We start from the raw sequence: 26,936 nt of genomic DNA, 5'->3' as shown, positions 1-26,936 counted from the left end.
AGCGTTCACTTTCACATTTGTAGTCCTGTCAAGTACCACTCATTAGTGGTCATACTAGTGCTGGTGTCCGCATCACCACACTAGAATGTACATTTATTTATTTCCATAATTTCTTTTTGTTTAACTTTTTCTGCTGTGCTGGCTGAAGGGCACAAGGACCTGAGAGTGGCATTCAAACAATTTGCATAGTATTATTTAAAATAATTTTGTTTGTGTTTACAAATATCATATTGGTTTTGAAGGGATATTTCTTAAAATATACATTTATTTATTTTCATATTTTATTTTTATGTAGCCATTTTCTACTATACTGACTGCCACAAGGGCCTGAGGGTGGCATGCAAAGTATTTAAAAATAAAGTAAAACATTCTTACCTAGCCTGCTTCTGCAAATAACGTTTTTGTTCTTTCTTAAATAAATGAAAGATTTTTAATGGATATTTCTTATATTATAAGCAATGCATATTAGACTCATTTCCTAACTTATTTTTATTTAGTGGTTTTCTTAAATACTGATAGACCCAAGGGCTTCAGAGAGCTATATGAACTATTTTAAATACAATATTTACTTAATTATTTTGCAAAATTGCCTTGCTAAAAAATCAAAGCTTTTGCTGACTTCCTAAAAATTAAATGTTTGTTTCAAACTGATATTTCTTATACATGTAGCTATTTAATATGTCATAATGATTACTGGGCAATCAACAATGAATAGCTGATGCAGAAAAGGAAATGGCCAGCTGTCATTTTTGGTAGGAACAAAATTACAAGTGTGTTTCTTTGTGGATGTGCAACCTGGCTTAGTACCCTGGCCCTCTTCAGAAGTCAGTCTTGCTTGGCAACACAGAAAATCTCTGAAATAATGTATGAGTTTTCTTTTATGAATGCCTAGAAGAACTGATTTTTCAGTCCATTTATCACAGAAATAGTGCGGAAAATTGCACCAAAAAAAGCCAATTTTTAAAAAATTTCTTCGTGGGGGGAGAACCCCCCCACACCCCCCTTATTGCCGTCGGGCTCGCTCGCTTCGCTCGCTCGCTCCCGTTCGTTGATGCCTACTTCATAGCCCCACCAGGTTCAAATTCCACCAGCCGCCACTGTTCTGTTCACTATCAGACACTCCGTGTCCCTGTCTCTTTAGTTTCCTGCTATATCCTTTTGCGGCGTTTTTCCCGTCTTTCTTTTCCTACTTCTTTCCCCTTTGTGTGTTTTCCCTCATTTGCGCGTGGTCTCTGTCTAATGAGGAAAATTAGGCTGAGTTTGATTATGGAGTCGAGATCTCCCTGCAGGTTGTGTGCTACTTCACTGCTCCACAGAGGGTGTACCTGGGGTCCCAGGAATGCCTTCCCAGAATTCACCTTCTGATGTCACACTGATTGCGTGCACTCTCCTGTGTGGTTCCATTCAAGAATCAGTGTGTCCCGCATCAGCATTAATAATAGGGCGCAGAGGCAAAGGTGTACCCCCATTTGACTAGGACCACACCCTCATACGGATGAGATCGTGAGTTTGTAAAATGTGCGCCTCTCTGCCGCAGGGGAGCTAACAGCTCCCTGAGCCCAAGATGCACTCTCATAATATGGCGATAGATTGTTTAATTGGCAATGAACCCGACTGCAGGGAGCCAGACAGCTATGTGCAGGTGTCATAGGCAGTCGCTTGGTATATCACACGAGCGGAATATCAGAAAATGTGGTGTACTTCGTCTTCTTATGAGTCGTAAAATGAATGCGTCAAAGAGAGTCACGTGTAGGCTTGCTGAATAGAATGGTTTTATATTAGTAGATAAGTGTTTGGGGCAGAGTTCTGTAAACATCCCCTGTCCCTTCAGTCACACATTTGGCAACCACTCACAGCTCGAGTTATTGTTTCAATAGCAACGGACCGTCAAGAGGCAGAGCTTGCTCTTATTGTGTTCTTATTTCAACTCAAGCGAGCAGAGCTCCGGCGTCTGCACACTCGGGGAAAGTCTGAGGGAGCGAGGAATGAATGCCTTTCACGTGATTAGCTGCTGCGGGCCGGTGGGTGGGTGTGTGCAACAGGAGGGAGCGGTAGGAGCGAGCCTGTCAGCCGGCCCGAGAGCTAATTAGCTCCGCGCACAACAAAGATAAGCGAGCGGGGAAGGGGACCCCTGGGGGCTCTTTAGATTCCGGGCGATGTCTGATTGGCAGATGTTAAAAGGGATTCCTTGGTAATCCGGAGCATCAATGAACTGCACAAATGCAGCCCAGAAGTGGAGGGACCCAGGCATGAGGACACTGCGCGGGTGCGCGCAGCAGCGAGATGGACCGGACGCTGGAGTCCCTGCAGCTGGTAGTGGCCCAGGTGCTGCCTCACAGAGACCCCGCCATGGTGTTCAGAGACTGTGAGTACAGAGGGGCGAGTACTGAGAGTGAATGAATGAATGAGCACGCGGATCGGTGGAATTCAGCGAGTTTGTTTAAGTATTCTGGGATGACCATCAGTAGCGCAGCTCCAAAATGAGCAGCGTGTTCTCGTTGTGAGGCTGTTCAGTGAGCTCTATTCCCTCATCCTAAAGCGCTACGGAACGACCGCACAAACTGTGGTAGGCGCTATACAAGTGCAAACAACACCGCATTGCGTTACTTTGTGTGTTGGTCTAGCGCTGCGGTACGCTCGATTGCGGCCATGAAAGAATAACTTTGCTGCAGGTTTCCCTTCCCTTGTGTGTTTGCTTTGCCTATCCAGTTACTTTTTTTGTGTTCCGGGAAATAACCATAAGTGTTAGCTCCATTTCATTTTATAGACTCAAATGTGGGGCGATTTCAAGTTTCAATATTTTCTACTCAATTACTTTTGAGAATAAACGTCCCTTGTTGTTCGCACCAAAACACGAAATCTGGCCGATCAAGATAGTGTTTTTTTTAACTTGGATTTCTGAAAATTAACTGTTTGAAGCTGTAGAACAACAGAGGCTAAAGAGGGTTTCTCATGAACTTTGCTAGTTCGTGGGTTTTTCCATCAATCCTCTGATTACTTTACAAATTGCCTTTTAGGATGTGAGGCTGAGTTATTCCGACGGCAGCCTGATACCCAGAGATAAAGCTGTGCAAGAAGCCGTTCCCACGCTGCGTAAACAAGCTGTCCGCGTGCATCCCCCGCAGTGCTGCTCTGTCCTCGGGCTCGGGGTGCCAGATTTTATTTCACCATACTTTGTGGAACTTGTCTGCGGACCAAGGCTTGCATCAGAGCGCGCGCAGCAAAGCTCGTCCGTCCTCTGCTGTTGGTGTGGAGTACTTTCAAACACGGCTTGGCGGGCTTTCCTCTGCCCTTTAATGCTAATGGCACCAGAACAGCATTTGAACCTGCAGCCCCCAGTACTTGATCGGCATACACTGTATTCAGTGTGCATGCAATATAAGCATCCTTACGCATTATGTACATGTGGCACCCCAGGCATTAGACCCCATCCTGTTCAGTGAGCTTAAGACGGCATGTGGCATTTGTGAGGTAGCCGTGCTGCCAAGTGGCCCCACATTACATATGATGCCTTCAGTCACCGGGACTTTTTTGTTGTTGCAAATAGTAATTTGCATGCTGGGCTTTTAATATCAGACATAACATGTTAAACAAGTATTGGTACATTCAATAGATATGTGCTTTGTTAGGCATTTTCTATTCTTTGTAGTATTACCTGCTGTGTGTTTGGTGCTGTGGGAGTGTGTGAGATGGTTATGATCAGGGCAACTGAAATTCTGCGGTTTTTGCGGCTGCCACATTGCCCATATAATTATGAATTCACTACATAATTCATTATCTGCTGTTTATTCTGCAGATTTTCATTACAAAAATAATTTTGATTCTAGTGCAAATGGATCAACAGTTACTAAAACGGTGCAAAAGGTTTCAGTGCAGTAGAAAGACTTTTGAAAATGTTGGGTGGTTGCTTATTGCTATATTTAGGTGTTTAACTGGTACCAATGGAGTGAGGCCTTTGCTCACAGTGTTAAACCTGTGTAAAATGGCAAAATAATAAAAGTAATACTATCACAAAATGTGCCACATAATACCACATCATTTGCCTCTTATTGCTGCATAATTTAGTAAACCATGCTGCACGTTTCTGGCCCCCTCCTGTATCATTCCAGTGTAAAGAGACCACCAGTCAGAGGAAAGGACTGTGCAGAAGGGAAGCCAAACAAATAATGTTGGTAGACCGCAATTGAGAGTGTTTAGAGTGTTTGAAAGGCAGGTGTAGTGTAGCTAACGCTCCAAGTAGTAGGGATTGGCGGTGCATGAAGTAAACCGAGACAGCTAGTGAGAGGGGAGGTCGGGCAGTGACACCCATTGACAGGGACTATGTTGGGGTGGAAGGGCAGGCAGAGGCAGAAGGGCAGGAAGAGACAGCCAGTGGCAGGGAGTTGGAGTGCAAGGGCAGAAAGAGTACGACAGGAGATCACCAGAAATCCGCATTAATGGATCATGGGAAGTTAAAGAACAGGTGGTACAGAAGGGCACGCAGATGCTGTCAAACACAGCCAGTGACAGACTGAGGAAGCAAGAGGAGACATCAGGAAACAGCAAGTATTGTATTGTAATTGCATTTATATAGCTCTTACAACCCCTGACGAGGGTTCAAAGCGCTTTTTCGGCGAGTAGCACGCTACTCCGGGACCCATAGAGGATTAGAGTTGAATTAGTATAGTGAAACATGCAAGTACATTTTAAGTGGTGGATAGGTTAGTCAGTTAATTGGATTTGGAATGATAGCAGAAGGATAGAGGAGGACAAAGGTTTGTATTTATGTAGCGCTTGTTGACGCACGCTATTCAGGAAGCCTACAAAGGATTAGTAGTGAATGAATATGGTGAAATATGAAGTAATTTCAGTAGTGGATATTAATCAGTTACTTGGAGTGAAAAGGTTAGTGGAGGGATAAATGGGGAAGAAAGATTTGCATTCATATAGCACTTGTTACCCCTGATGGTTGTTGAAGCGCTTTTCTGGTGATTAGCACGCCACTCCGGAACCCATAAAGGATTACTGTTGAAAATTAGTATAGTAAAAAAAATATGAAGTAATTTGAGTAGTGGATATGTTATTCAGTTATTTGGGTAGTATATTAGTATAGTTGAATATGGAATTTGAGAAGTGAGCATGTTAGTCTGTTAATTTCGATTGAAAAGGATAGTGGAGGGATAAAAGAATGTAGGATTATTATGATTTTTTTTTAGGTCTTAGCAGTAGGAGGAGGCTTTTGGGTGAGAAAAAGGAGTTTTGGAGGGGAGGACTCAGAGGGAAGAGTTTAGAGAGGTTTGTTTTAGGGGATCGGTATAGCAAAAGAGGTGTCAGATGATGCAAGGAGGGACAGAGTCTAGAAAGGGTTATTTTAGCAATCATAGTAGTGGTATGGGGTTTGGGGTAAATGAGAGAGTGGATGTAGAGGATATATTGATAGAAGTATAGGATGAGAGATAGGGTAGTGCATTGGAAGGAGTAGTAGAAGTAGTTTGAGATGAGTCAGAAGGTTGGGCTAGAAGATATATTGAGCGAACTATAGGCTGAGAAATAGGGTAGTGCATTGGAAATTCTAAATTAGAAGAAAGTGATAAATATATAGATCCATAATTACATTGAAAGTATGTAGATACATAAAGGAGGTAAGTTTATGTAGATTAAAGATATTGATAGAGGCACAGGATGAGAAATAGGGTACTGCATTGGATATGCTTTTTCAGGAGAAAAGTAACAGACACACAGATCCAAGTACATGGAAGGTACATAGATGCACAATGGAAGTATGTACATGTAGACCAAAGATGATTTTTATTTATTTATTTATTTTTTTCTCTCAACAAAATAATTATTTTACATGTTTCTACAAAGTAATACACAAAGATAGGTACATATCTATAGTGAAAAAATGCTTGTATACAGAGTGATATGCTGTAAATTTCTGTTTGCGTATGGTGCTTATGTGGGGAAGAGCCAAATCTGGGGTAGTTTTCTGAAGATAAGATGGTTGTCGGTGGACCTTATGTTGGGGGGTAAAAAGGTCCATAGTTTGGCTGTTTGAACAGAGAAGGATGTGCCACCCATGGTTTTTTTCTTGTATGGTGGGATTTTGAGGCGAGTTGCTCCTTTAGAGCGGAGGTTCCTTTGTTGAATGTGTTTGGTGATTTTATTCCTGATGTAAAGTGGTCCCATTCCATGTATTGCTTTGTGGGTGATACAAAGCAGCCTGAACATGGATCTTCTGGCAATGGTAACCAACGCACGGCTTTCAAGGCAGGGGAGATGTGGTCCCGCGGTTTGATATGCAAGAGTAGTCTGGCAGCCGAGTTCTGAATCCGTTGTAGTCTTGTCATGGTCGTTAAAGGTGATCCGTGGTAGAGGCTATTGGCGTAAGCGAGTTTGGACAGAACAAGGGAGATGGTAGCTTGGACCTTGTGTGGAAATCCCAAATGAGGGAAAATTAGTTGCAGCGTTTTTATAGTAGCAAAGCTTGATCTTGCTAGTTTATCCACTTGGGCATTCATCGACAGCTTGGAGTCCATGGTCATTCCGAGGTTTCTTACTTCCTTCGATATTTTAGGCAGTGATCCCAGTTCATCAGGCCATTCGGCAAGTGGGTTGCAATGTTTCCAATTGCCACACGTGAGTATTTCAGTTTTTGAAGCATTCATTTTGAGATGGCTCCAGGTCATCCACTGATCCTGCAGGGTAGCTATTGGAAAGAAGTGGGTTAGTAGTGAATGGCCTCGAGGTAGCAGGATGAGGAGAAAGAGAGAGAGCTAGTGACATGGACTGAGAGGGTCGGGATGGAGACATCACCGGATAAGATAGTCAGTGACAGCCTGGACCGATGGTGTCACTTGAAGTGCGCAGAAGGTTAATTTAAAACTTTACTAAGTCGAAAAACTTTTAAAAATGTTATCTTATAAACGAGAACTGTGGGAAAACTCATGCTGTGCCTCTACCATGTACACTCATACTAGGGACACCTCCCCTGTGTGTTGCACAAATAAAACATTGTTGCACCAGAAACAATGGGGAAGAAAAACACACACGTCCAAGAAATAAGCAGCATATGAGCTGCTTACACCAGAAGCAGACAGGATGCACATTAGTATGACAACTAAAATTTAGTACTTACCAGACGTTATTTCCTTCGAGACTTAAGCCCTAATTTATTTTTATTCTATACTCGCTAAACTTGGTTGTTTCCAATTCTCCGTTGGTGCTTCTGCGGTGGAAATCCCATTTTCCTGCCACCGTTGGTCTTGTTAACAGTAGGTAATGTTTTAATTCTGTAATGTGCTCACAGTTCCAAAAGTTTAGTAAATTAGAAAGGCAGGATTCTGTTGTCAGAGTTTAAAACGTGCAGATTTTTCGGCATTTATTTAATACAAAATAGCTTTACTTAATCACGATCACCATTTCTATTAGTAAAAGGCATACATTCTGCTTGGGGTGGAGCGGTAAGGACAGCTGTGCAGAGAAAAGATGGCATATCCTTTACACCAGCAGCGGTCTAAACTTTGATGGGTGGGGGGCGCCTGGCTGCCATTGACAGACAGGCACATGCTTCAGTGGTCACAAACCTAAGAGCCCATAGAAACCAGTCTGATATTCAAACTGGCCTGGCTCCCAGGTCCAAACACACGTCTGCCATTACCTGTTGTGTTGATTGTCGCACTGGGACCTGTCTAACCAATAACTGAGTAGGAAGCTTCTATGATACTGCTATTAGACTTCCTGCGGGAGGTTGCTTCGGCTACACTTCATTCCTACTGTCAGCTTATGTCCACACATAGTCATGGGCCCAGGCATCAGTGTGCATGCTCTGAAAGAGCAGCCATTCTTGAACTACACTTCGTGCAAGAGATGGGGCTGAAAGAGAACCACATGTTAGACTCTACTCACCCCTTAGTGCTCCATCCATTATCTCTGTGTGTTTGCTTTGTTCACCCTAACAACAGTTGTATACCCAGACGTGTGTCCCTTCTTAACTTTGCCACTGGATTCAAGCTAGCCTGGCTGATGAGCGGTGTCACCCTCATCAGCTAGGCTTGTTTCCAGTTCAGGGAAGGTTTGGCAGTTCGGGCTGGACTGTTCCCATGAGGCACAGGGTCAAGACTGATTTGCATATAGCTGATTCTGAACTGAGGTGGCAAAGTGAGCTAAAGCACGATGATGGATTAAACCCAGATCTGTGACTGAGGGTGAGTTTCTGAAAAGTTTCAGCGCTCCGTCCATCATCTCCTTTTGTTTGCTTTGTTCGCCCTAAGTTGCCAAGGTATGCCCAGACATGGGTCCCTTGCTCACTTTGCCACTGGGTTCAAGCTAGCCTGGCTGATGAGGACTGTTAGCCCACAACCAGTCCTAGGATGCTTGTTTCCGGTCCAGGGAAGACATGGCTTGGCAGTTCGGGCTGGACTGTTCCCATGAGGCACAGGGCCAAGATTGATTTGCATATAGTGGTGTCTCAACTGGAGTGGCAAAGTGAGCTAATGAATGATGATGGATTCAACCCAGATCTGTGACTTGGGGTGAGTTGTTCACGCTAAGTTGGCAGGGTATGCCCAGACGTGGGTGCCTTGCTCACTTTGCCACTGGATTCAATCTAGCCTAGCTGAGGAGGGGTGTTACCCTGAAATCGGTACCAGGACTTGTTTCCAAGTTCAGGGAAGACCTGGCTTGGCAATTCGGGCTGAACTGTTCCCATGAGGCACAGGGTCAAGACTGATTTGCAAGTTGCTGGGTCTGAACTAAGGTGGCGAAGAGAGCTAAAGAACCATGATGGATTCAACCCAGATCTGTGACTCGGGACGAGTGTCTGAAAAGTGTCAGTGCTCCATCCATCATCTCCAAGTGTTTCCTATGGGCCACCAGCATGCCACAGAATTGTGCCGGTGCAATTTATTATGAGTTTATATATCAAACGGGGCTACCAGGGACCACAATGCAAGATGACTTTGTAGGTGTTCTACTTTTGTCCTCCAGGATGGAATTGTTAATTGGATAAATCTGATGCAGGATGTTACCTGTGAGGGAAATCTCAATTGGTTGTTGTTAGATTTGGGGGTCTCTAGTTGGCACAGGTAGGTACTTGTGACAAGTAGGGACCCTCTCCTCTAGTCAGGACAAGGGGATCACACACCTAAAATAACCCCTGCTCACTCTCTAGGTTGCGTGGCGCGAGCAGTCAAGGCTTATTTCAGAGGCGATGTAAGTTAAGCAGTTGTGACCACATACAGTAACCCAGTGAAAACACTACAAATGGACACCACACAGGTTTTATATAAAAAATAAGTAGACTTTATATAGAGTTACCACAAGACCATAAATGACAAAAATATACACTATGATTACTTTAAGATGGTAGATTTAAGCTTAGTTCAGTTCAGTTCTTAGATGGGACACTCTGCATCAATGTACCTTAAGTTGCGTTGCGTTGCGACGACAAGCAATGTCTCAGCGATGGGAAATGCGGCAAAGTTCAGATACAAATAAATAAAGACGTGAAGATCTTCCAGATGCGGCACGCTTCGCGGGGTTGCGAGAAACTCTCGGTTCAATGGGTGGGCTGCAGCGGGACACCCTTACGATGCAACGGCAACAGCTCCAGCGGCGACGCTCTTCTCCACGATGCGTGAAGCTTCCGCTTGATGCAACAACTACAGCGGTGACATTAAAGATGCGACCTCAGCAGCTCCGATGGCGGCGCGCTTCTCGGGGATGCGAGGTGCTCTTGGTCGACGCGGTGCAATGCAACAGGTCCAGCAGCGACACCCTCCTTCTTCGGAGTTGCGACGGCAGGCACAGCGACGACGGCACGCTCCGACCTCGGTGCGAGATTCTTCTCCTGATGCGGTGCAGTGCAACAGCTCAAGCGGCGACACCCTCATTCTTCGGAGAGTTGCAACGGCAGCAGCGACGGCGACATGCTTCCTCTTCGTTGCGGCATGCTTCTCTCCGATGCGGTGCAGTGCAACAGTTTCAGCGGCGACATCCTCCTTTCTCCGGAGTTGCGACGGCAGGCACAGTGACTGTGACAGGCTTCTTCTAGTTGAGTCACGCTTCCAGCTCCTTGTGACATGCAGTTCCTCAGAAGGCCCAAAGCAGCAGCAGGCACTCTTAAGAGAACTCTAGGGAGCTAGAGGGTGAAGTCTGTTGTCCCCGAGACTTTAGCAGGAGGCAAGCTCTTTTCCAAGCCCTTGGAGATCCTTCACAAGTTGAAAGCAAAGTACTCAAAGTTCCTTTCTCCTTCCTTTGGCAGTAAGGCAACCACTGCAGGCCAAACCCCCAAGCAGCACTTCAGCTTGGGAATAGTATTTCCTCAGTTTCTTCAGGTTCCTCTCCTCAGTAAAGGTTTCTTCTTGAAGTCCAAAGGGATCTAATTTCATAGGATCAGGGTCCCCCATATTTATACTCAGAAATCCTTTGTTCTCTAAGGGGAGAGGGGCCTTTGCCCAGTCCAAACCAGTTCTGAAGCCCTCTGTTTACCAGAGTTCTCCTTTCCTTTCACAGTGCAGGGCATGCACATCAGACGCCCCACAGGAGGTGGAGCCAGCATTGTGGAAGGCAAGTACATTCCTGGAGCACTTTGTTTACCGGACTCCTTCTCTTCTTTCAGTGTGCAGGGCAGAGACATCAGCCGCTCCCCAGGGGGTGAAGCCAGCATTGTGGAAGGAAGGCACAGCCCTATTCAGAGTTCAGGTGCACTCGTCCCTCCCATCTAGATGCAGATCTCGCTATTCACCACTGGGTGACTCAGCCTGTCTCCTGGAATTCCCCAGCCCTGTCACTCACAAAACCAGACATAGGAATACACAAACTAGCAGAGGCAGGTTTGAATGGTTAGACAAGCAAATATTTGCCCAATGCAATTGGGGCTAAATGCCATTCTTCAGGGGATGTACAGCTGTAATATAGAGGAAACTTGGGTTCAATACAAGAAAGGCTGATCTTCCGTTGATCATGCGTTTGCAGAAAAAGGTGATCGGATGTAGAATGGTGCCTGTGAAACAAGTAACCGGGTGAAGAATGGTGAAAAAATTGTAAAAAATGTGGGAAAGTGTACAAACTTAGAATGGTAACAAAGCGTTTGGAAACAGGGCTGATGGTGTCGATGAACATGATTGCACGATTCTACGTAGGATCACCTTTTTCTGCAAACTCATGACCATTGTTACACCGGGAGTAAGGCGTTTGAAACACAACATATTTATCTCGCCTGCTGGGCCCCGTATGCATGAGTACCTTCCATCTTTTTCATCGCATCACCTTTTTAACTTGGGTTCAATACAAGAAAGGCTGATTAATCTAAGTTTCCTCTACATTACAGTTGTACATCCCCTGAAGAAGGGCATTTTGCCCGAAATGCATTGGGCAAATATGAATGTCTGTTTCTTGTGAAATCATTGTTATGAAGCAATAACGACTGCCATCAAGAAATAAAGAATGATCACATAGAAAAATGAACACCAAACAACTAATGAAAGTGGGAGCCCACATTCCTGGGTTCCAAGACCTGTCTTGTGTTGTGGCTACTCACCTAAATAATAAGTGGAGCCAAAAAAGAAAGAAAGCTTTCTTTCTAGAGTCCCCTCACTCACCGGAGTTTCCTCACGGTGACATGCTTCATCATTGGGGCCATCCCAGTTTTCTACGAAAAGGGGCGTGCTGCGACTTGCGAACTACGTAGGAGCACTTAGTTGTGAAGGACTATGTGTGGTGCAGAAGTGTGGTGTGGTGGGGTGGAGTGGGTGTAAGTGGTTTAAAAATACTGTGCTAGTGGGCCTCAATAATTTATTCTGCTCCTAGGTTGGTATATTAAAAGGGGGTTTACACTGTATTTCGACCTACTATGAAGGTAGGATCAGTGTATGGTCAACATGTTTCACGCTACCCCTGGCATTTCTTCAGGACCATACAGGGACCAGCCCTGTATTTACCACTCCTATCAACCCTAACTTAGGGATTGAGTTTAAATTAAAAATGATTTCACAATTTTTTACGCTGCTCAATATACAAACATGCGTGATTCAGAATACATATGTTTTTGCTTATTGACATATGTTTTTAATCATTGATGAACATTTACGGACCGCATGCGGTCCGACGGGGAAGCAGCTAGGTAATGCTACGCGGTGTTACCAATCAGGAACAATGTTTCCATAGAAGTGACACCGCCCCCCCCTCTGAGACAATGAAGTGCTATTAGGCACCCGTAAATGTTCATCAATGATTAAAAACATATGTCAGTAAGCAAAAACGTATGTATTCTGAACCACGCATGTTTGTATATTGAGCAGCGTAAAAAATTGTGAAATCATTTTTAATTTACACTCAATCCCTAAGTTAGGGTTGATAGGAGTGGTAAATACAGGGCTAGTCCCTGTATGGTCCTGAAGAAACGCCAGGGGTAGCGTGAAACATGTTGACCATACACTGATTCTACCTTCCTAGTAGGTCGGAATACAGTGTAAACTCCAATTTTAAATATACCAACCTAGGAGCAGAATAAATTATTGAGGCCCACTAGCACGGTATTTTTAAACCACTTACACCCACTCCACCCCACCACACTTCTGCACCACACATAGTCCTTAACAACTAAGTGCTCCTACGTAGTTCGCAAGTCACAGCACGCCCCTTTTCGTAGAGAACTGGGATGTCCCCAATGTTGAAGCATGTCACCGTGAGGAAACTCCGGTGAGTGAGGGGACTCTAGAAAGAAAGCTTTCTTTCTTTTTTGGCTCCACTTATTATTTTGGTGAGTAGCCACAACACAAGACAGGTCTTGGAACCCAGGAATGTGGGCTCCCGCTTTCATATGATGTCCTCGGAGGGCGACCTGCTCTTAAGTTCCTCCTTTTTTCCCCCTTGTTATACATACCAAACAACTAATTCATTAAAGTCGTTTGTGAAAAACTTACCAAGAGTGAAGAAAGGTTTTACTACACTTCTTCGAGTGCAAGTGAGAGACACCCCTCTTTTTCAGAGGTCAGCGCTTTCTTGAAATAAAAATAGTTTGCCACCACGTGAAAAAGTGAGTTTCAGCACACACGGTTAGGTGTGCTATGCAAGGAGTGTGATGACCGTACTTACGGGCTCACAGGAGGGTTACAATTTTGTATATTACTTAGTAATGCTCAAACGGATCCCTGAAGATGGGGGACTCCTGTAGTCACACATTCATCAAGGAGAACCTCCCTTGTGGAAACCTACTTCTGGCTTCATGTGATCCCGCCGGCCTTGCAGAATAACCTATGAGTGCGTCTAAGTTGTTATATTCATTAAAGTTTGGGGAAGAGGATGTACCCCTTTCCTTCCTTGATATCTCCTTTGTTTAAAGTGGATAGTGCAGTGCAGTCAGTCTCTGCATGTGCCCACCTTGATTCTGCAGTCTGGCCCCATTTGAAGGTATGGGTAGCCTCTTACAGATGGGTGGGCCTCCTGCCACCTTCTGTCTCCTGTGCTGTCCTTTGCAGGAGACTGCAAATGTAATTAAGAAATTGGATGTTTATGCATAGTATGTCCATGTGGCACTTGTTATGGTGTGCACATCCATAAACTTAGGCTGTGTGCCCCCTTTAATTCTACCGGCTTAGAGCTCATTGGCTTCTCTTGGCATCGAGATTTAAATGGAATAACCACGTGGTATCCTCACTTCATGTTTGCCCTTGCATTGCTGATTGTGTGTCTATTTTATTCCACCAGTGCAATGTCCTCTTCAGAGACTGGCTGCGAAGATATACGTAGGCTCTGTGTGTATCTTTAAATGTGTCAAAGCATCCTGCTGCTTTCAGTGATGCATAGTAGCAGGTATGGCACTGCAGGCTACCATGGGTAAGATCTGGAGCTCCAACCACAAGTCCTTGTTCACTGCCAACTTAGAAGGCCATTGTGGATGAATGAGCTTCTCTGTTCATCTACTCGATTGCGCATTGGGCCATCAAATGATGCCCAAAAAGCAGGTTTCATAAGAAATGAGGCAATAGATATTTTTGGATACCTGATGGAATCCTTTTTCAATGATGCTTTAAATACATATTTGATTGTTTTGAAGGATCATAAAACCATCCCCGGGGTTTTGTTGTGCAATCACAACAAAACTCTGCCCTTGAGATGCCCAAGCATGCCGTAGACTGCATAAATGTGATCCCCATTATTTACCCATGAACTGCGTGGCTTTGCAGATAAAAATGGTTTTGCATCGAATCTAGTTAGATGTTAATTTGGTTAAATAACTACCTCTCCCATTTACTAGTTATTAAAAGAAATCCATATTCCATTTCCTGGGTATTATCCAGTGTATTGGTATGCCTGCATATACCGCAGACAGGCTGTCCCCCTTTATAAGCGTGCACGCTGAAAGTTGTGCTGGCCTCTCTGAGATACTGAACACACACCACAAACTTTATCTGCCTTTGATTTCTTTGACCCCTGAAGAAGAGGTGCACATGAAAAGTTATACCCTTGAAAAGTAATGAAAGGCCTGCTTCATGTTCACCCAATAAAAAGCATCATCTGCAATGTATTTGCTGGCTTTTTCGTGTTCATTTGTGAGGTACGAATGATTCAGATGCTCTTAACGTCTGTGGCATGGTCTCCAGTAGGTATTTCGATTTATATTTAAGCGTGCACAACTTTCAGCGTGCACGCTTGAAAAGAAGTGGGCAAACTGTCTACTGCATTTGCAAACACACAGATACACTGAATAATCACCAGGAAGTACAACGTGTTTTCTTTAATAAATACTAGTGAGGGGGATAGTTATTACAACAAAAAAACCTTCTAACTAGATTCCATGCAGAACAATGTTCATCTGAAAAGCCTGGCAGGTCGTGAAAAAGTGTTAGGGATCTGTTTAAGATAAAACCAGAGCCATAAAACGCGGACCTGCTTTTAATTTGCTGAAGATGAAATGTTGAGCCTCTCACGGACCCCCAGACCCGCTGGGATGAATGTGTTATGTGCAAAGAGCTGTCAGCGCGGCCAGCACCTGGCAGCGTGCTTCTTTGCTCGCGTGGTGCGCACCTGTGGCATGTTAGCTTTCCTCTGTCCTTCGAGATGTGGTGGTTTTTACACTGTGGTCTGCCTGCCTTCCCACAGACCTGTGGTATTGGCTGCATGTTCTGTTGTTTCTCAATGTTGAGTTTTTCGATCATTTCAGCAAAGGGACACCATTTCTCTTTAAGAACACAAGTTCGACGGGTTATTTAGCATTGCTATGATGGTTAAGATTTATAGTTGGATGCAGAACCCTGCAGGAAGGCTTGTGACTGGATCTTCATGGAGGGCGCGCATGCATGCATCATCCAGCAATTAGAAGGTTACATTGGTAGTGAGTGAAGGAAAGACACAAAACCGTGAGTCTATTACTCCAGGTTAGAGATCCATTGTATCTGAAAATAGATTTAATTTTATTAACTAAGTTAAACACACTTAGGTATCAAAGTTTGGAACAACCTCTCTTAAAACATTACACAAGTGCGTTAGTCAATTAAAGAAGCATAAAGTCCATTGTTTCTAGAAATTAACATAATGCGCCAATACCTTGTATGCCCTCTGTTAATAACACCTGCAAATATTGAATTTGACTAAATTGGCGTAGTCCCGCAGAGCGGCATTCCTTTCACTTCCATACAGCCTGCTCCCTACCAATGATTGTATCATTTTGGCTACCACACAGAACAAACACATGGCCTTTATGTGAAGGTTTCAGCAAAGACCTTCTGTGAACCAGAAGAACTTGGAGCCCAATTTAGAGTTTGACGGACAGAGTACTCCAATGGGTTGGAGTACCCTGTTAGCCAAACCAATGGTTTGCCTGCTCTATTTACACTCTGGAATCCCTGATGGCTTTGCTGGTGGAAATCTTCCAGTGATGGCATGCAGGACTTGGCTCTATTGGTGTAAGGGCATCAGACTGCCCACTCTATTTAGCAGTGGCGTCTCCTTCTCTAAGGCGGAGGAGCGTTGCTCTCCTTCTTAGCAGCAATGAAAGAAAGGAAAAATACAATGATAATAGCTTGCTGTTGATTTTATTTGTTCCTGCTGTGGTGTGGCGGGTATGCTCTGCTCGCAAGGGAGTAATGTGGGCACACTGTAAGTGCACATGACGCTTTGGCCATCTGTTTCAGCCCGGCCAAAGCATCATGCGCACTTTAAATGTTCTTCACCTAGGCTGCATTACAGACTATGTGGAGAACATGCACAGGACAACATTCCCTGGCTGAGCGCCAAACCATAGGGCTCAGACCAACCACAAAGCTGCATTGCAACGTTGTGATTGGCTTAGGGGATCCTGAGTGTGCTTCCTAGTTCCCATTAATCCCAGAAGCCGAGGAGAGACGAGGTGGGAGAGACGTGGAGATAAGGGATTCTCGTTGTGCTTTCTTTTTTTTCTGTTCATTCTACATGCCGAGGAGAGACGACGTGAGAGACACAAGATGCTAAGGTAAATTGCATTTGTTTTGTTTTTTCCTTTTCTTACACCATCTTACTCCGCACCACCCCGCTACCCCTGATCCATGCCTGCTGCTACTGCTATTTAGAGCAGAAGGTCTGATGTATTCTGTTTCTTTTTCGTTCTCTTCATGACCACTAGGTTTTAACTTCTGGACCCGAGAGAAAAAAAAAGGACTCACACCCGCTTTGGGACTTTATTTATGTAAAACAAAAAAGTTTGCTGAGCAGCTGCTGGAAACATGGCAACTCCTCTGCAAACATTCATGATGTAGAGATCTCCATCAGGATGGTGTAGATCTGTACATATGGCATGCAGTATTCTGCAGGAACAGCGGAGATGACTACCTATTTTCACCTGAATCATGCTAGGCTTCCCAATAATCTGTATATCTGGCCATTACTCTTTTAGAACCAAATATAACATAAGAGGTGTATCACACATTCACCCCAGAAGATCTGGTGGTGCAACTCACAGATAGGGGAAATGTCTTATTAGCTAACTCAATGCTACTCATTTTATCATCCGTGGAAGGATGAAAGGCTAATTTTACCCTCGAGTGTTCTAACCTGTGATCAAGCGGACAAAAACAGATCCCTGTAGTGGATGCTTTAGTCCATTGAGCCACCAGACCGTTTCATCTCTCAGTTGTCAGTCCCTTATGGGCCATTGTTCATTGGTGTGCTAGTTTGTTTGAAAGCTAATATGTTATATATTTTTGATGACACCTGTTTTCTTTTGTCATCTACAAGAGTTTAATGTATTTTTCTTGCATTTGCTAAACTTACTTGCTACAGAACTGTGCACAGTAAATGCTAGTCTTACGCTGTGGACACATGGCTTTAAGAAACTCAGCAGGCCTTTATGCATTTTTGTCCTGCGCTGTAATTTGCCTTCAGTGGCTGGAGTCCACGTAAAGTGCTCCATGTTGGCAAAGCTTGGCTCTCATGGGGGTGGTTGGGGGTAATCCAATGTGAACTTGTAACATGGGTAACAATGACCATGGCACTATTGGAAATGGCCCTTTCTGCTGGGTCACCCTAAACGTTTTGCCTTCCTCCTCCCCTTTTTGCTGTATTTGTTTTTGTTTGCCTTAGGACTATGTGCACTTTATCACTGCTAACCAGTGCTAAAGGGTTTCTGCTCACTCCCCTAAACATGGTTTGATTGACCTATCCCCAATTGGCATATTTAAATTACCTATAGGTCCCTAGTAAAGTGCACTGCATGTGCACAGGACCTGTAAATGAAATGCTACTACTGGGCCTGCAGCACTGATTGTGCCACCCACCTAAGTAGCCAACTAAACATGTTTCAGGCCTGCTACTGCAGAGCCTGTGTATGCAGTTGACAGTCCCATTTCGACTTGGCATTTAAAACCCTTTGCCTAGCCTTAAACTCCCCTTCTATTCTATATAGTTCACCCATAAGGTAGACCTAGGCAGCCCAGAAGGCAGGGTGGTGTGTAATTATAAGATAGAACATTTACTTTTAAGTTTTACATGTCCTGGAAAATTCCTCCACAGGTTAACATTGAGGATTACTTATTACATCTAAATTATAATTCTCAATTGTAAGCAGGTAGATCTCAAGCAGGTAGATCTGTCATGTTTTGTACCTATGGAATTGTAATAATCATCTTTAAAGGTAAAGAAGAATTTATCGTTACAATTTTGAAAATGTCTCATTTAGAAAGTTTGCATTTTCCTGCTCCTAACCCTGGGTGACTGTCTCCAATACACGTCTGTGGAGAGGGTATCTGGGCTTTCTACATTTCCTCTATACAGCCACACACAGTGGCAGGCCCGCTACGTGGAGCTTCGCCAGCAGCAGAGTGCGTTAGATAAATGCAGTCACAGTGATTTTCAGTGCCAGGTGCTTGTCCGCACTGTGCAATCATAGCGAACGGCACCATGCACAATGCAAGAGGGTGCTGCTTCTTTTCTGCCGCTCAAGTAGATTTTTGCTTGAACAGCAGCTTTCTCAACGAGAACGGATGCTTTCTCAACGTGAGCGGTCGCCAACATACTCGACCACTTGCAATGAGAAATCTGACCACCTGCGTTGAGAAATCTTGCCTGGGAGGTGGATTTCCCTTGCTCGTGCTCGCCAACTTGACGTTGACTAACGTGAGTGAGGAAAAGAACTCCAGTCCGCAACACAAAACTGAGTTTTTCAGAACTCCGCGAACTCCGCGTCATACTGAGTATGGCAAACTCTGCAAACTCCGCAAGCGGAGCTGAGTTCACCGCCCAGACTTAAAAAGACTGCCTAACCCCCTGCAGTGAGTTGGGAGCCAGGGCAAGAAAGGAGGATCTCTGTGCACTTCAAAGCCCATCTTTGAATTTTCCTCCACTTCAAAGGGATCACTGGGTATAAGAACTGGACTTGTGATCCTACCACTTCAATACCTCCGGAGACTGCCACGAAGGAGGACTGCTGTGCTGCTGAAGGACTGCCACTCTACTGGACTGCTGCTCTGGAAGAACTGTTTTCTTGCTATGCTGACCTGCTGACCTGCTGCCCCGCTGGCCTGACTGAGAAGGACTGGACCTACGTCACTTAAATCCAGAGTGACTCCATGGACTTGCTGACTTGCCTCCTGATTGAACTCTCATGGACATAAAAGGCTTTCCACTCACTTGCTATAGCACTTGGACTCTGCTATCTGTGAGTCTGCCCTGCCAATGGACCCTCTGAAGTGGGTGTAAAGTGCTGCTCCAGTAGAATCTAGGCATTTCCGTTGATGCAAAGGATTCAGATGCATGCGGATGCGTCACTGTTACTAGGATCGACTCTGACACATCGATAACCAGTCTGCGCATCGACCCCATTCTCGGCCATTCATCGCCTTTTCACGTCTCAGAACCGACGCATTGCCAACCTTTGAGGACTGTTGTTGGCGCATCACCTCGCCTCCACCCAGCATCTCATTTTTTACAACGCAACAATGGTACTTTGTAGCGGGCATAGCTTGGTCCCTGCATTTGACCTGGGCTCCATTGCAGTCAACCTGAACTTTTAGATTTGACCCAGTCTAACGTGACCGGATAGCACCCGTTGATGCTTTATGCATTTGAACACAATATTTCAGTTTATTCTTTAAATTTTCATAACTCCAGTTTTACTTACTGGAGTTTTGTCGTTTTGGTCTTGTTTTGTTCATTAAATTAAACTCATTTTTCCTAACCAGGTGTGGTATCTTTTTGTGTTTTCACAGTTTGAAGTGTTGCACAAATACTTAGCAGTCAGCCTTAACTTAAGCAGAAGTGTGCAATGTGCCAAGCTGGCAGGGGGCAGCCCAGGTAGCTTGGCCCAAGCTTGTTACTTACCTTGACTAGTATTGTGGTTCTTACTTGGACAGGGTGCATACTTCTGCCAACCAGAAACCCAATTTCTAAAAGACACTCTCATTCCCGGCTATGGGATGACTTGCAGCATAATTGGAACCCAGGAGTACACCGCAAGAAGCAGGAAAGAGAAATGGATTTGCGCAGAGAAATGAAAAGGGAGCTTGCAAGAACCGGTGCACAGCATGTGCTGATTGGATGACAAAAAGGTATGCATTCTAAGACATGAGAAACACGTAAAAAAGAGAAGCGAGCCAGAAGCAGTTATTGGATAATGCACAAATGGAAAAAATGGTCACAGTATCAACATTTTGGGCTTTTTGTCCTGGAAAGAAAAAAAGTTTATGGCTTTTTAAATGACACAAGCACACAGTATTGACAAAGCCAACTAGTCTCACCTTGTCATGATGTAGGGATGTAGGTGTACACATGCATTTTCAGGACGCAAGCGCCATTTCCTTTTTTCTTTTGTTTAGCAATTCAAGATGGTGAACGTCACTTAGATCCATTAAAAAAAAAAAAGAAGACATTTAATTTGCACAAAATAACTTTTTGGATAGTGGAGTGGACCTGTAGGAAATGGCTACTTTCAGACCCTCTAAAAAAATGTACATAAAAAAAATGTAATAATTATCTGACTGCGAAGCATGTAGGATCAGCAGAGGAGCAGTTGGGGAGTATATGAAGCTACAGAGTAGTGGGTGGGGGAGAAGAATCAACATAGGGGTGCAGAAACGATGGAATGCTGTACAGCCCGGAAATAAAAGGCAGCTACCAAGCCCTCCTGAAAATAAAGTCACATAAAACATTTGTTTGAAGGTCTGGAAGAGATAGAGGATGAGTGAGTGGGGCAGATAGTTGAGGGGGGTAAGCAGTACATGAACTAGCAAGAAGACTCATGCATTCTCATTGAGTGCTTGGTGGAAAAATAAAAAAGTAGTTCCCCACATGTGAGCAGTGGAAGGATACAAGTCTGCCAATTAAAAGGATGGGAAAGGCATTGAATAAGAACCAAACAACGAGTTCTAATAAAGCCAACTAATGGTAAGCAATGGGTGGGCTCTAAGCCTACTGTAAGTTTTTGTTGTGGTCCACAAGAGATGTTTCACAATCAGAAAGTTACAAGCTGGCTGGTTAGTGAGATTTAAAAGGTGCTTTTTTACATATGTGAAAGCTGCATAAACATTATTCCCGCCCTCTGATATGAACTGGATGACATTAACCTTAGGGCCAGTCAGTTTACTTGTGATGTTACCAGTGATATAAATTATTTGTGCGGTCAAGAAAAGGTTGGATTTGAATCGTAAACATCACTGCCACTTGAACTTTTACGGTGATAAGCAATATTAGGGATTCTTGATAGCACAGTGCAGTGCAGCAATTTATATAGAACATTTGTATTGCAGCGAAATTATGCCAAACATCATCTGTTGTTCATAAACCAGTATTTAATTTTTGGAATCCACTGGTGACCGGATTACAGAAACTAGGATGTGAAAGGGAAAAGTGATTGAGACAGTACTAAATAGATAACTTTTATATATGTACAAATGCTTACTTTATTTTCCATTATTAAACCTATTTAAATAATAGAACAGCAAGTAATTTAGAACAAAATATATTGTTATTGCAATTCGACGTATAGTGAAAGTTTTTTTGCCTAGAATTCCACCGCCATCGTTTGACCCCAGAACGCTAAGTTCCAAAGTCAGTAACTTGGCCATTAGAGCACTTCATTACTTTTCATTTGTGCTTACACCTGTCCATCTTTGGTGAGACCGCCATTTATGTTTTTGTATCGGCTTTTTCTTTGTAATACTACACTTCACTACATACAGTGACTGATTGGGCAACCTACATATTAAAATGACATCTGCATTGTGCCATGGCAGCAAATTGGAGTTAGTGGTCAGCAGAGAGATAATTTAAAGACCTACTTTTGTTTGTCAAAAACTGTACATCAAGTATTCGAGTTACCCTGGCAGGTACCCTCAGACCGCCTCCCCGTGAGGAGTCTAGGTCCTCCTTGTCATTCATCATAGTGCCTGCCATCTTTTGCCAATCATGAAGATTCTCCACCAGCTCATCTTCTATCCTGACCTCTGACATACAGACTTCTCCCACTATCAGCCACTTTCTTGCATCCTCCTCCGCTTAGTAGATGTAGATGCACATGTGATGTGCTGTTCCAGTTTCTGAAAGTGCTATAGAAGTAGATGTCATTGTTGGTAGTAATGTGCAGAACAAATAAAAGCACACATTGGCCTGCCTCACTGCAATACCCATGGTCCTCCCCGTTCCATCAAATCAAGTGCTTTTGGAGTTGCAAGAAACTCATGCAAGGCAGCTCTAATAAACGTTATTTGGAGAGCTCAGATAAAGTGAGACAGACGGCATGTCAAAACGGAATCCAGGTAAGCTCGTAACCTGTTCTCTGGACACATAGGGGAGAAGGCTATCAGTAGCTCTTGTTGGGGAGCTGGAGCTCCTGACACTCATCACTGAATAAATATTCATCATCTGGCGATCATCTCACCTTCAGAGTATTGTGCCAAGCTCCATCAGCCTGCTCAAGAGAGTGAGGGACAAATGTCAAACACACGGGATTTGCAGAAGAGCTGCACTAAATGAGTGATATGGTAGACCTAATTCCAAATAACGACATTGTAGTCTTATTTGAAGTCCTATCTGCACCACGGGGCAAGATATCTACCAATGGCTTAAGGTAGTTTACTTCCATGTCATGGCTCTATTTGAAATGTTTTGTTTTCTTCTTTTTTTTGCTCAATTCCATGCTTCAGTGGGAACTTTTCCCAATTCTGTTGCACTTTCAGATCAATATATTTGAAGCATTGGCCTCCTGTAAGGCGAGGTCCTCTCCTGGAAACCACATTCCTTGTGATAACAACACTAGTCAGGTTTAGAAGTGAGCCATGTGTATGGTGAGCTTCAAAGTTTGCCTGCTGTTAGGGCGACTGTTGTCTTCCTTTAAGACTGTGATGTTAAGAATTCCGCATCCCATTCATCTGAAAGCTGTATCTCTATTCTACTTTGATAATGCTATTGGCGCCTGACATTTGTCCCACATTGTCAGGCAATCTCTACTGAGGAAGAGCTCCAGAACCTGAACATTTATGTCAATCTAATGCATATTTCCTTTGTTTCCCTTGTTTCCCTAGAGCTATGTTAGGGCTTAAGATGTCATAATTGACAGATGTTTTCCCGACGGCATCAAACATTGTTACCTTCTTCACTTCTCATTCCACGTCAACCCCTTCATCTTTCTTAAGTAGACTATTTGCATCGAGTCTACCGGAGCCAAGATCCCATCACTTGCACATGCCTGGCCTCAGCATTTCTGCAACCGCTGCACATGCTGTATGCCAAGAGTACACACTTGAAGGATCATCCACAAGCAATTTATTGTTTGTGTAACTACCTGTGAAATCTGCTCATTTGAAAGCTTGACTTGGCAATACTGGGCTCCTGGTTCCTCTTTCTAATTATGTTTAGAAAAATATCCCAATTATTGAGAATAGCAGAGATTTACGGTATTAAAGTAGGATAAAGATACATTTTATGATGACTCTAATACCACTAGTGATTTGATCTCTGTTAGTCTCACCACCCTGACGCTTTCTTTTTTTTTCTCCTTTGGCCAAGCCTCTACAGTGGTTGGCGGGATTCGTTGGAGGTGAGTCTAGACAAGGGTGGGAACCTATCCAGGGGAAGGGATTGTGTCAGTATATACATAGTGATGAGCTACATACATATTTGGTTTAACAGCTTGGTAATTGGGTTTCACTGATTCCCTAACAAGGAGGTCATTTTTGGTAGTGTGTCATTTTATCCTTTCGCCACAAAACAACACATCATAGCTGACCACATTAACCAGAGAGTCTGTCTGGACCATGAGCCTCATATCCGTACTCTAGGTAGGTTAACAATGTCAAACACATACAGTTTATAGGCCTCCAGACAGATGAATGGATGAAGCGCACACAGAGCTGGACAAATGGTGATCACGGGAAAGCCTAGAAATTCCCCAGAATTAATAATGCTGCAGAGAACACAGAAATATCCGTAAACAGGTTTCTCTATGCAGAGATGCAAGTCTACTAGCTGCCTTTGATGTTACTGCCCTGAGTACCATGTTTATCAAACTTCAGCGCAATCAATGATGCTTGCATTTGGTGGAAATTCCTGGAGCTGAAGCCAAATGGTGTGGGTGACAGCCTCAGCAGGTGAGAATAATATTTTTGTTTCTATGAATTTGAAGTTACACTACACCAAGAGTACATAAACTGTAAACTGTAAACTTCGTACTTGTATAGCGCACTTATACACTGAGGGCTCTAGGTGCTGTACGCATACCGCTGTGGAACCCTTCCTGGCTTTTCCGTGTGAATTGCCCACTCCTGGGCACCCCCAAGGTGAAGCGAGGCATCCCAGCGCTGTTGGGGCCGTTGTGGAGATTAAGCAAGCTATTGCCTAGAGTTTCAGAGTGGGACCCATGATTAAATTAGGCATCGAGGCGAGAATTATCAGGTCTGAGGAAATTGAGCCCAAGACCCACCAAGGCAGGAATTGAAACCTGGTCCAGGGCCAGACCTCTGCATCAGGGTCTGCCGCTCTAACCATTGAGCCACACTTCTCCATGAGACCATTGCCATGCAATTTCTGTCTCAGAACAAAAGAAGAGGCATTGAATCAAACTTTTAAAATCATTATTCTAATCCCCAAAAGTGTATCTGAGGGCTATCGCTCCCAGCGAGTATCCAGGTACGGCAAAGTTTAATTTACATACGAGCACCGGAGAACTTGCACCGCATAGAATTGTACAAACCCTAAACTGCTTCTAAACTCTATAATACTTGAATATGATAATCATAGTACTGCTTCTTGACGCTAAATTCCCCAAACTACATGTAAATTCTGGTGCCCCAATCGACAAGTAACCAAAACCTGGAAAGACAAAAGAAGCTTCTGTGCTTTGCCCATTAACTGGCCACCCAGGAATTACAGGCTTTCGCAAATCTCAAACTGTGCTCCACACACCATAGGTCGATGACAAACCTTGCAGACACAGCCTAGGCCGCACAAAATGCCTTGCACAGGTGTACATTCTTCACTTTGTTGCTATGCATATGTTAGTGTGAATGTTCACATTTGTGGTGACAAAACGGAATACTGTACATAAGTTGAACCTGATGAAGCAAATAATGTAGAGGTATGCAAAGGGCGAACCTCAACTTCTATCGACTTACCTCACTGCTGGCGCTTGGATATGGCTATGGATGCAGCTTTGTCCTAGTACAAACCTCAACATTGCGACCTCTGTGTACAGATACTTCAAAAACAATTATTTTTTTCATCTGGAAGTAGGATATTTCTTTATGGAGCAGATAACCGTTCTTGATCATGCTGCCTGGCTTTACAGGCTTTCCAGGGAACCTGGCTGTCCTTCTACGGCATTCCTAGTTTAATGCCTTCTGCAGCGCTCTCAATGATTAGCTTCAGCTGAGATTCTAAGTTAGAACATTTCAACCATTTTTACAATGGTTGGAACTTAATCACTTTTCCCAACATATCCCATGGCTGAAGTTAAGTATTAAATATTTAGCTTGTCTTTCCGTATGACTTTCATAAACTATTTGTGAATTGTGCCGTTCCTGAGAGGATACCACTCATAAATAGTCAATTTTGCACCATGACATACATGCCTATAGTGGCCCGAAGTAGCTCTGACTGAGTACGTGTAACAAAAGACTAGGTACATGGAACAAATGAAGATGCTTGACACACAAATCAATGTACTTGTCTAGTCAATTTAGTGAGACGGCATTATTCTAAGGCTTGCTGTATCGGCAGTGTGGTATACACGTTTTGATAAATTTTGAAGCCACATATTTTCCTTCAGAATGAGTGAGGTGTTCTTTCCATTGAGCTCCCCATTTCAGGGTTAGAGCTCGAATCCCATTGTTTTGCTAAGCTTAACTTCAAAGATATGCCTGCAAAATACAACATGTTTGCATGGACAACAGTTACCCTTCTTTCGCACAGAAAACCAAGTACTCATGAGGAAAGGCTACATATCCGAGGAGCCCTTTTTGGAGAAATAAATAAGAGCTAAGAGTGGCAAAAATGGAGGATACGTTAGAGGATTCTGATTCTCTTATGACGGAAGAAAATCGCAGGCAGTATTTGTGGGTAATTATTAAAATACATTTTACTATTTAGATGATGATCAATGGCGACCCCTAAAGAATTTACTGAAGAGCCAAATAGTTGAAAAGACCTTTGTATAAGAGAAGAGAGTCAGGGGAGGATAGAAGGTTGGAGCAGTGAGGAAAGAGGCTCAGACATTTCAGGAAAATGGCATGACATCCAGATTCAAAATTACAAATTTGTTACTGCACAAACTTCAAAACTTTGCAGTTTGGCCATCCTTCTCATCTCCTGCTTAATGCACCAACACAGTGGTGGGTGCAGTAGTGTGCAGTAGGCCCAACCTCGCAAGCACAACATTCACAGATGATCTATGAAAACAATTTACAATCCAAATGTTGGAAATGAGGATGCATAAAAAATGAGGATGGTTAACATTGACACTCTCACCCTGTAAGTGCTATTGCCGCCTTAAGTTATTTCTTTTAGTCAAAATTGTGCTATCTGCACTGAAAGAATATGTGATATCACTTCCGTTACAATGGTGCATTGGGCAAATTACGTCCATGAATCTGCCATATTCCTCTTTTCTCTGAAAAGTTCTCAGACTAAACGGCAACAACAGGTAGAAGGTTTGAGACTGGATATGGATGACCTGCCAGTAACACGTACGGAGAAATGGATGGCGAAGAAACCGAAAATAAACAATAAAAACATTTAAATGTACAGGAATTTATATAGCGCAAATCACCAAGCAGTTTCTAAGTGCTTGTTTAGGGAACCCGTCCTGGTATTCCCCTGTGAGATAACCCCGGCAGGGTATTCGCAAGGTGAAAGCCAGGCATCTCGTATTCCCCTGTGAGATAACCCCGGCAGGGTATTCGCAAGGTGAAAGCCAGGCATCCCGCCGCGAGGGGCCATGGGGAGGTTTATTGCCCAGTCGCAGAGTGTGAACCGAGTAGGCACCAGAGCGAGAA

The 26,936-nt window shown here is 43.8% G+C and overlaps 1 protein-coding gene across 1 annotated transcript in view; it reads left to right on the top strand.

The window, feature by feature from the left end:
- The first annotated feature begins 2,019 nt into the window (after positions 1 to 2,019).
- LIX1 (limb and CNS expressed 1) overlaps positions 2,020 to 26,936 on the top strand; it is a 738,396-nt gene continuing 713,479 nt past the window's right edge. Inside the window, exon 1 of the mRNA XM_086960960.1 lies at positions 2,020 to 2,365. Coding sequence (XP_086817086.1) covers positions 2,284 to 2,365 — 82 coding nt within the window. The 5' untranslated portion in view covers positions 2,020 to 2,283. The remainder of the gene's footprint in view (positions 2,366 to 26,936) is intronic.

This window comes from Lissotriton vulgaris, chromosome 3_1, assembly GCF_964263255.1.
Source record: "Lissotriton vulgaris chromosome 3_1, aLisVul1.2, whole genome shotgun sequence".
Taxonomy (NCBI): domain Eukaryota; kingdom Metazoa; phylum Chordata; class Amphibia; order Caudata; family Salamandridae; genus Lissotriton; species Lissotriton vulgaris.
This window is presented reverse-complemented; position numbering and strand designations above follow the sequence as displayed.